Consider the following 11,879-nt stretch of genomic DNA (forward strand, 5'->3'; position numbering starts at 1 on the left):
GGCTTCGATATTCAAAAATTATTCTTTAAAAATTCGTAAAGAAATATTTATTAAAAAATCCACGCCTATGGAAACAATATTCATTAAAAACTCCACTCAAGGCGTGCGACCTACTTTAGCTTTGGATCCAGCTAGTATGCCTCTGGATAAACAAAATTGGTTCTTGCTCTCAATTTGAAGAGATCCTCATCCTCTTTGCACAATTTCCTACCTTGGTCAAGTGAAATAGTTCCTTCAGTAAATTAATGTTTCAAACATCAATAAAAATTTAAATTTAAATTTAAAGGAGTAGCTACCATAACAGAATCAATAGAGTTTATATGCTTCCTACGGATATTCATGGTAACGAATCTCCGAAAAGTCTTTCCTGGTAATGTACTTCTATTTAAATATATTTATGTATATGTGTGTGTGAATAAAATCTATCTACTAACTCAACTAAAATGTGATCTCGTCCAAAACGCTCTTGACTAAACTGTGTTCCCTATGCTTTTAATACTATCATAACTAATCCCCACACTTGTCTATTTTCCCTCTTCGTAGAAGAAGCTGCTGAAGAACCCGCTGTCGAAGAAAAAGAAGACACCTGTACACCGGAACATTTACATCGTCTCTACATCTTTGCTTTAGCCTGGGGTTTAGGCGCCTATCTGAGTGCATCGGATCGTATCAAAATGAACAATTACGTGAAACAATCATTTCCCGATTTGGACTATGCGAAGGGTACAGCTAATGAGAATACGATTTTTGATTTCTTTGTATCGCCAGCCGGCACTTGGCAATCCTGGAAGACTTTGGTGACACCCTATATGTATCCGGAGGTTTCCACACCCGATTATTTGAGTATACTTGTGCCGATTGTCGATAATGTACGAATGGATTATCTCATTGGAACGATAGCCAATCAGGAGAAGGCCGTAATGCTGATTGGTGAACAGGGCACAGGCAAGACGGTGATCATGAAGAATTTCATGCGTAAAATGAATGTGGAAACCTATATGGGAAGATCGTTTAATTTCTCATCGGCCACAAGTCCCTACCAGTTTCAGAGGACTATTGAAAGTTATGTTGAGAAGCGTGTGGGTGTTACATTCGGTCCACCAGGAGGTCGAAAATTGATTGTATTCATCGATGATATTAATCTGCCGGAAATCAATGAATGGGGCGATCAGGTCACCAATGAAATTGTACGACAATCGATGGATATGAAGGGCTTTTATAGTCTGGAGAAACCGGGCGACTTCACCACAATTGTGGATGTTCAGTATGTGGCTGCCATGGGTTTACCAGGCGGTGGTCGCAATGATATACCTTCACGTTTGAAGCGACAATTTTGTGTGTTCAATTGCAATATACCCGATAATGATTCAATTGATAAGATATTCCGGGTAATTGGCGAGGGCCATTACAACACGAAGCGATGTTTCATACCCGAAGTACGGAATTTGGTGAAGAAATTGATTGTTGTCACGAGATATCTGTGGCAAAGGACTCGTGAGAAGCTGTTACCAACACCAGCTAAATTTCATTACGTTTTCAGTTTGCGTGACCTATCACGTATCTGGCAGGGCATGGTGGGTACCTTACCTACCGTTATCACCTCAGAAAGTGTTCTCATGTCGCTGTGGAAACACGAATGCATTCGTGTCTTTGCTGATCGTTTTACCAACATTCCCGACAAGGAGTGGTTCGGTTCGGAATTGGCTTGTCTGGTGCGCTCGGAATTAGGCGAGAATTATGTGCAAATGATCGTGCCGAATCCGGTGTTCGTGGACTTTATGCGTGATGCACCTGAACCTACAGGCGAAGAGGGCGAAGATGCCGACATGGAATTGCCCAAAGTCTACGAGCCGGTGACCTCTCACGAAGTGCTCCGTGAGCGTCTGGTTATGTTCCTTGCTCAGTTCAATGAAATGGTGCGAGGTTCTGGGATGGACTTGGTCTTCTTTCCGGATGCAATGCTGCATTTGGTAAAGATTTCCCGTATAATACGGCATCCTCGCGGCAATGTCATGCTGGTCGGGGTGGGTGGCTCCGGCAAACAATCGCTTACGAAATTGGCATCATTTATAGCCGGCTATAAGACATTTCAAATTGCCCTAACGCGTTCGTATAATGTGGCCAACTTTTTGGAAGATCTCAAGTTACTGTATCGGACATGTGGTGTCCAGGGTAAAGGCACCACATTCCTCTTCACCGATATGGACATTAAAGAGGAGGGATTCCTTGAGTATTTAAATAACATATTGTCGTCGGGCGTGATTTCCAATCTCTTCTCGCGCGATGAACAGGCAGAAATCGTACAGGAACTCACACCGATAATGAAACGTGAGAATCAGCGAAAAACCGCCACCCCGGAAAGTGTGATGGAATTCTTTTTGGCTCGGACATGTGCCAACCTGCATGTGGCCTTTTGTTTCTCGCCCGTGGGAGAGACGTTCCGATCGAGGGTGCAACGTTTTCCCGCCCTGGTATCGGGCTGCACTATCGATTGGTTCCAACCGTGGCCAAAGGATGCCCTTGTCTCCGTGTCACGACACTTTCTGAGTGACTTTGAGATAGAGTGTACACCGGAAGTGAAGGAGGAGTTGGTGAATGCTTTGGGCTCAATACAGGATGTGGTGTCGGAAACATCGCAGGAATACTTCCAACGTTTTAGACGTGCAACACACGTCACACCGAAGTCGTATTTGAATTTCATAGCGGGCTATAAGAATATCTATCAGCAGAAGCAAAAGGAATTGGGAGATGGTGTGGAGAAAATGGACACTGGTTTGGAGAAGCTAAAGGAAGCCTCAGCATCGGTGGAAATATTGAAAAAAGATTTGGTGGTTATGGAAGAGGAGTTGGTTGAAGCTTCGAAGAAAGCAGAATCCGTTTTGGTGGAGGTTACCGAGAGGGCCATGCAAGCAGAAATTGTGAAGAATCAGGTATTGATTGTCAAGGATAAGGCCGAGGCTTTAGTTGCCTGTATTGCCGAGGAAAAAGCCTTAGCCGAAGAGAAGTTGGAAGCAGCCAAACCAGCGTTGGAGGAAGCTGAAAATGCCTTGAATACCATAAAACCTGCTCACATTGCTACTGTACGTAAATTGGGACGTCCTCCCCACTTGATTATGCGTATCATGGATTGTGTATTGATCCTGTTCAAACGAAAACTGCATCCTTGCATACCAGACTCGGGGACACCATGTCCCAAACCATCTTGGCAGGAATCTCTTAAGGTTTGTTTGTTTGCCACAATCCCAATGTATTTTGTCATATCTAAGAAGTTCTTCTATTTGTTTCTCTTCCTTTGCTCTGGGTTTGACAACAACAAACAGATGATGGCCAGTGCCACATTCCTGTTGCAATTACAAAACTATCCTAAGGATACCATAAATGATGAAATGATTGATTTATTACAACCATATTTCCGCATGGAAGACTATAACATGGATATGGCACGTCGGGTGTGCGGTGACGTTGCCGGTTTGCTGTCCTGGACCAAAGCTATGGGTTTCTTTCATAGTGTCAATAAAGAAGTTTTGCCGTTAAAGGCCAATTTGACATTGCAGGAGGCCAGATTGAAGGTAAGTTGAATGAGTTTTCTGTATTTTGGCCAGTCTGTCATTTGTCTGGACATCATGTGTCTATGCTTTGATTTTGGAAAAATATATCAAAATATGATGAATGCATGCATGCATATATGTAGTTTGATATGTGATAGTGTTTGATATGTATGTAGGTGATGTTTAGAAATTTTATTGATTGGAAACATTGTCGATGAATATCAGAAAATAGAAATTTGTCCATAAATAGTTCTACTGCAAATATTTATAGATGCATAACATTTTCAGGAATTTTTGGATAATAATGAACCATTTTGTTATTGATTATTTGCTTTTAGGATGTAGACACTAATATTGATGAGTGCATTGAATAATTTAGTTATTAAATCGTCCATAAAGAATTTCACATTGACGTTATTCCTAATTTGCCAGCAATAGAACAACAAATTTCTAAACTAAACTTAGATACCAGGTCTGATAGATCCGAAATTTAGCGTTACTTAGTATATGTTCTTTAAATGGTCCTACCGGAAAGCACCCGTTTTGCATTTTTCACGAATACGACCATTTGTTTGAAGGTATTTATCCTCTGAGCGGGCTTCGGTTAAACCGTTATAAAAACTGGGTTATTAAACCGATTCAAAAATGTTGGGATTCGGTTAAGCATCTTTATGTTTAGCATGAGATATATTTATGATATATATTTCAAAGGAACCTGACAGTTTTTTCGTATAAGGATTTATCGTCTTGTAATATTAAAATTAAAACGAAAAAGGCCCTAAAAAAACTCGAGATAGAGAATATGTTTCACAAAAATATTCCTCATTCGATTTGACCAAAAACATGTTATCTCAACAAATGACCTGCAATAACCGAAAACATTGATATAAAGCGTTTTTTATACCCTTCACCACACTGTGGTACAGGGTATTATGTCTTTGTGCATATGTTTGTAACAGGCAAAAGGAAACGAGACAGACACATGGTTCCTTTTGAGAATATGCATAGAATCACTTTTTGAGTCGATTTATGCATGTCCGTCCGTCTGTCCGTCGGTCCATGTGTTTTTGTTCACAAAGTATAGGTCGCATTTGTGATCCGATTTGGATGAAATTTGGCACAGTTCACTTATTTGGCCCAAGGACGAACCCTATTGAAATTGGGAAAAATCGGTTCAGATTTAGATATAGCTCCCATATATATTTTCGTCCGATTTTAGGTAAATGGTGCACCAAAGTCCCTATATGTCCTTCGATTTGCACGAAATTTGGCAAAATTTCCTGAAAATCGGTTCAGATGTAGATATAGTTCTCATATATATATCATCATATATTTTCGTCCGATTTAATGTAAATGGTGCACCAAAGTCCCTATATATGTTTCGATTTGCACGAAATTTGGCACAGCGTAATGAATTAGGTCTAGAATGATGTGTGCTAAGTTTCGTGAAAATCGGTTCAGATTTAGATATACCTCCCATATATATTTTCCCCCTATTTAATGTAGGTGGTGCACCAATATCCCTATATATCTTTCGATGGCACAGCGTATTGAATTAGGTCTAGAATGATGCGTGTTAAGTTTCCTGAAAATCAGTTCAGATTTAGATATAGCTCCCGTATATATTTTGGTCCAATTTAATGTAAATGGTGCACCAAAGACCCTTAATATCTTTCGATTTGCAGGTATAGAATGATGTTTGTTAAGTTTCCTGAAAATCGGTTCAGATTTAGATATAGTTCCCATATATATTTTCGTCCGATTTAAGGTAAATGGTGTACCAAAGTCCCTTAATATCTTTCGCTTTGCATCAAATTTGGCACAGCTTAATGAATTTGGTCTAGAATGATGTGTGTTAAGTTTTCTGAAAATCGGTTCAGATTTAGATATAGTTCCCATATATATTTTCGTCCGATTTAATGTAAATGGTGTACCAAAGTCCCTATATATCTTTTGATTTGCTCGAGATTTGGCCCAGCGTACTGAATTAGAATGATGTGTATTAAGTTTCCTGAAAATCGGTCCAGGTTTAGATATAGCTCCCATATAGATTTTCGTCCGATTTAAGAAAAATGGTGTACCAAAGTCCCTTAATATCTTTTGGTTTGCACCAAATTTGGCGTAGCGTAATGAATTAGGTCTAGTATGATGTGTGTTAAGTTTCATGAAATCGGTTCAGATTTAGATATAGCTTCTATATCTGACCAAATGAAAACTTTAGTATAGGTTGCAGAATGACATGTTCATGGATCCAATTTCATTTTACTGGTCCATTAAAAATGCGACATTTGTTAAGATTCATCTGTTAAATATACCCAAAGTGGTGAAGGGTATCATATAGTCGGCCCCGTCCGACTTTACTCCTTTCCTTACTGGTTTCTTACTGAGAATTTGTCCTTCTGGATACTTAATATACTAATCATAAGAAATGTTTCACCACCAGACCATGACCTCGATTTTCTGCCGCAATTTCGAACCCAATATTTCAGTTTTGTATCTCAATTCACAACTATCTATTCCGAGTAACGATTATCCCCCATAATATGGCAGAATACGCCTATGGGGACAACCTCAACACACGGAACATATCAGCATACTATTTTAATATAAACCAGTAAGGAAAGTTCAAAAGTCGGACATAGCATCATTGAAATGGAATCGGACGAAATTACCTGCATGAATAACGTAGATATTTGAACTAAATTAAAACAACCCATACACATACTAATTTGAAAATTATGAAAAATTGAATGTCAATTATCGAACAAAATATTTATAAAAATGGACGTATATAAAAATGCAACCACCATTTGGTATGCTGAAACACAGTGCTATATCCAAAATTTATCTCGACACAAAATCAAATACACGCTATTCTAGGTTCGATTGTGTACTAATTCGTCCTAAGCGGACAAACTTTAGTTACTTGGTGCATCATTTTGATGAAATCGGACGAAGATATATCTGGAAGCTATATCTTCCAATACACTATGCAATATTTCATGTAAAGCGAACAGATATACCATTTGCATAAAATCTACATGAGGGAGATATATCTGCATCTAAACCTATTTCAACAACAAAATATCGTGCAAATAGAACATTGGTAGTATGGTGCTCCATTTACATAAAATCGAACAAAACAATATATGGGAGCTATTTCTAAATCTGAACCGAATTTCTCCAATTTCAAATTTCATCCAAAAAGGATCGTAAATGCGATTTGTACATTGTTCACAAAAATACATGGACGGACAGATGTACATGCATAAATCGACTCAGAAATTAATTCTATGTATATTCTCAAAAGGAACTATGGGTCCATATATGCACAAAGACATAATACCCTGTCCACAGTGTGGTGAAGGGTATAAAGTATATAAGGTATATAGTCCCCCTAAAAAGGGGGAAATATTAATAATTTTTGGTAGGGAGATTTGTTACCATTTACGACTACAAAATACAAAATTACAGAGAATTTGGTTGAAAAACGCGCTCAAGAACCTCAAAATACCGAAAATTTGGGATATCCTTATATGGGGGCTACCAGAAAAAATTGACCCTATTCATAATTTTTAGTGGAGAGATTTGGCACATATTAGGAACTCAAAATACTAAATTACAGGAAAAATACGACCAAACCCCCAAAATACTGTAAATTAGGGGGTACCGTTATATGGGAGCTACAGAAAAAGTGGACCTACATCTATAATTTTTGGTGAAGAAATTTTGTACCCAATAAGAACCCAATGTACCAAATTTCAGCGAATTCGAAAATTAGGTATTCTGGGGGGCTCTGAACGTGGATCGATATATTCCATTCTTCGAACTTGACCTATATGCAAACAAAAGACAACCATATGCAAAATTTCAGCCCCCTATCTCATTTCCTGCAGAAGATAGCGTGATTACAACAGGCGGACGGACATTCCTAGTGATAGAATTTTACGCTGATCAAGAATATATACACTTTATAGAGTCGGAAATGATTATTTCGATGAGTTACAAGCGGAATGACAAGATTAATATACCCTCCATACTATGGTGGAGGGTATAAAAAAAGCGTGCCCAAAATACCGAATAATGGGAAGAACCGTTTAAAGCAATTTCTTTTTAAGGAAAGGTTTCTTAACTTCCCGAAATACTGAAATTTGGGAGGTACCGTTATAGGGGAGCTACCCTAAAAATTTGACAAATATTAATCATGTTTTGGAGGAATATGAAAACGTAAATTACCGCAAAATGATGGATAGTTGGGTACCTTTAATTTGGGGTTTCCCTAAAATGGGGGCCAATATTAATAATTTGAACCATGATAACTAAAGCACAAATTGTGGTATTTCAGTATTCCAGTAACCATCTGACTCATAGAAAAAGTTCGAAAACAAGCCTAAAATTCTAAGACGATATAAACATGTCACTCGCATATAGTTCCCATAAAAGTTTGCCACTCAATTTGCTGTAATTTGGTTATTTTGGTTCTTATTGGGTTCCAAATCTTCCGACTAAAAATGATCAGTATTGGTCCCCTTTTTGGGGTATAACGGTACCCCCCAAATATCCCGATCTTGCGGATTTTGGTCAAGTTTTTTGAACGAATTGATGATGAACATTCGCCAACTGCCCAGTTATGCCCTAAAATGTGGCAACCAGTTGCTTCGAAGTGAAAACTTTCATTCATTTCCTAAATTTAGGTATATTTGGGAGTTTTGGTCACGTTCAACCAACATGGATTTATATTAGTTGTATTAATACAATATTTGGTATTTTTAGTTCAATATTTTACGCCAGTTGACCAAACTGAGAGTTTGTAGTTTAATTTTTTGTTTTCTTCTGATAGCAGCGACCGTACGTAAAGACTTTGTTACACGTTTACATTGTTATAGTATGGCCCTTCATTGCCATCACGTCTCACTGTAAACACCACAACACACCACACGTACGTCAAATTGTACTGTGTACATTTATGCTAATGTCAAACCTTTATGTGGCGCTAGATATATTGATATATAGTTCAACGGAGTCGGGATTATTTAGGATAGACCCTAGATTTTCATTACCAAAAAAAAAAAAAAAAATAAATAAATAAATAAATAACAAGTGAAAAAGCGTTAAGTTCGGCCTGGCCGAACTTTGGATACCCTCCACCATAGATATACAGACAGGTACTAGAAATGAAAATATAGGGAACATACCAAAAAGTGCACCTATACCAAAATTTCTAAAAACGGATTATGTAAACCTTAATACAAATTTCAGAAATTTATTTATAATGGATAATTATACCCTCAGCATTTTGGCTAATGTGGATGTATACACTTTAACACGGTGAAAATGTGCCTCAATGTGGTTCTAGACCCCATGTTTCTTTGGACCAAATCCGTTTCAGAAAATTTAGATTTCATCCGAACTTTGCCCATCTTATTTTTTCTCCAAACTTAGTTCAAATTCGAAGATGGGGAAAATCGGTCCACTCCTTCTGGAACCTCCACACAGAGACTAGGTCTAAATGCGGCTATAGTTCATTATCGAACCTTACGTTCTAATTTTTTATCTCGCTATCCTCCGCAGGTGAAATGATTACAACAGAGTCTTAGAACCAAACTCAAAAAGCGGAACAAATCAGATAACTATTTTAATATAAACCAGTAAGGAAAGTAGTAAAGTCGGACGGGGCCGACTATATGATACCCTTCACCACTATGGGTATATTAAACAGGACTATTAACATGAAATTGGATGAAATAAAATATGTGATATTTATCTAAATATGAATCTACCTAGATCTATCCATAAAGTATGTAAATCGACTTCAAACAAATATAAATAGGTCATCCGTTGGGCTATGTCTGTACTTCTAGAAAACGCAACTACGTAATTTTATGCTCAATTTTGTACGTTGTGCAAACTTTGATGTCAATCTGACTAACATGAGGAGTTTGATGCCCAATTTACGGGCGAAAATATATATGGAAGCTCTATCCAAATATTAAGCGATTTCAAACAAACTTGTCACAGGTTAGATTATACTAATTTCAGAACGTTTTGTTCCTATCAGCCTATTGGATCCTTGGTGCGTCAATTACTTATAATCAATCTATAATAAAAGGGAGCTATATCTAAATCTGGACCGATTTTCAGTACGTTATGCCAAATTTCGTGCAAATCGAAAGATATATAGAGACTTTGGTGAACCATTTACATGAAATCGGACGAAACTATATATGGGAGCTATATAGAAATCTGGACCGGTTTTCTCGAAACTTGGCAGACATCATTCTAGACTCAATTCAGTACGTTATGCCAAATTTCGTGCAAATCGAAGGATATATAGCGACTTTGATGTACCATTTACATGAAATCGGACGAAACTATATATGGGAGCTATATAGAAATCTGGACCGGTTTTCTCGAAACTTGGCAGACATTCATTCTAGACTCAATTCAGTACGTTATGCCAAATTTCGTTCAAATAGAAAGATATTTAGCGACTTTATTGCACCATTTACATTAACTTGGACGAAACTATAAATGGGAGCTATATCTAAATCTGGACCGATTTTCACGAAAAAAGCCAGACATCACTCTAGGCTCAATTCAGTACGTTATGCCAAATTTCGTGCAAATCGAAAAATATATAGCGACTTTGGTGCATCATTTACATGAAATCGGACGAAACTATATATGGGAGCTATATCTTAATCTGGACCGATTTTCACGAAACTTTGCAGACGTCATTCAAGGCTTAATTCCGTACGTTATGCCAAATTTCGTGCAAATCGAAAGATATATAGGGACTTTGGGGCACCATTTACATGAAATCGGACGAAATTATATATGGGAGCTATATCTAAATCTGGACCGATTTTAAAAACTTGGCAGACATCACTCTAGGCTTAATTCAGTACGTTATGTCAAATTTCGTGCAAATCGAAGGATATATAGGGACTTTGGGGCACCATTTACATGAAATCGGACGAAACTATATATGGGAGCTATATCTAAATCTGGACCGATTTTCACGAAACTTGGCAGACATCATTCTAGACCTAAATGATTAGGCTGTACCAAATTTCGTGCAAATCGAAAGATATATAGGGACCGTTCACATTAAATCGGTTAAATATATATATGGGAGCTATATCTAAATCTGAACCGATTTTTCCCAATTTCAATAGGGTTCGTCCTTGGGCCGAATAAGTGACCTATGCCAAATTTCATCCAATTCGGATCATAAATGCGACCTGTACTTTGTTTACAATTTTACATGGACAGACGGACGGACGGACGGACGGACATGCATAAATCGACTTAAAAAGTGGTTATATGCATATTCTCAAAAGGAACCATGGGTCTAACTCGATTATTTTTGCTGTTACAAACATATGCACAAAGACATAATACCCTGTATCACAGTGGGGTGAAGGGTATAAAAAGGGGGTTATATGGGGACTACGCCAAAAAGGGGGCGAATATTAAAAATTTTTGGTAAGGAGATTTGTTACCATATACGACTACAAAATACCAAATTGCAGCAAATTCGATTGAAAAACGCGCTCAAGAACCCCAAAATACCGAAAATTGGGGGTACCCTTATATGGGGGCTATCCGAAAAAATGGACCTATACTCATAATTTGTGGAGAGATTTGCTACGCAATAAGAACTCAAAGTACCAAATTTCAGCGGATTTGGTTGAAAAACGCGCTCAAGAACCCCAAAATACCGAAAATTGGGGGTACCCTTATATGAGGGCTACCCGAAAAAATTGGCCTATAATTATAATTTTTTGTGGAGAGATTTAACACCCAATAAGAACTCAAAGTACTACATTATAGCCAATTCGGTGAAAAAATGCGGTAAAAACCCCCCAAAACTGAAAATTGGGAGGTACCGTTATATGGGGGCTACCAGAAAAAGTGGACCTAAAGTTATTATTTTTACTTGAGAAATTTGGTATCCAAAAAGAGCCCATTTTACCAAATTTCAGTGAAGTTGGTTGAAAAACGCGCTCAAGAACCCCAAAATACTGAAAATTTGGGGGTACCCTTATATCGGAGGTATGCCTAAACGTGGACCGATATAGCCCATCTTCGAACTTGACCTGCCTGCAGACAAAAGACGACTCTATGCAAAATTTTGGCTTTCTATCTCAATTCGTTTAGACGCTAGAGTGATTACAGCAGACAGACATGCTTAGATCGTCATAGAATTTTATGCTGATCAAGAATATATATACTTTATAGGGTCGGAAATGATTATTTCGATGCGTTACAAACGGAAAAACAAAACTAATATACCCTCCATACTATGGTGGAGGGTATAAAAATAGA

General features: G+C 37.8%; 1 protein-coding gene across 1 annotated transcript in view; it reads left to right on the plus strand.

The window, feature by feature from the left end:
• The window catches only part of LOC133333609 (dynein axonemal heavy chain 5-like), a gene marked incomplete at both ends in the record, with an annotated part of 66,850 nt that overhangs the window by 17,272 nt on the left and 37,699 nt on the right, over nt 1-11,879 (plus strand). Inside the window, 2 exon segments of the mRNA XM_061541920.1 lie at nt 544-3,221; nt 3,321-3,569. Coding sequence (XP_061397904.1) covers nt 544-3,221; nt 3,321-3,569 — 2,927 coding nt within the window.

Source organism: Musca vetustissima, unplaced genomic scaffold (assembly GCF_032173495.1).
Source record: "Musca vetustissima isolate MV318-11 ecotype Yass unplaced genomic scaffold, APGP_CSIRO_Mvet_v1 utg17985, whole genome shotgun sequence".
Taxonomy (NCBI): domain Eukaryota; kingdom Metazoa; phylum Arthropoda; class Insecta; order Diptera; family Muscidae; genus Musca; species Musca vetustissima.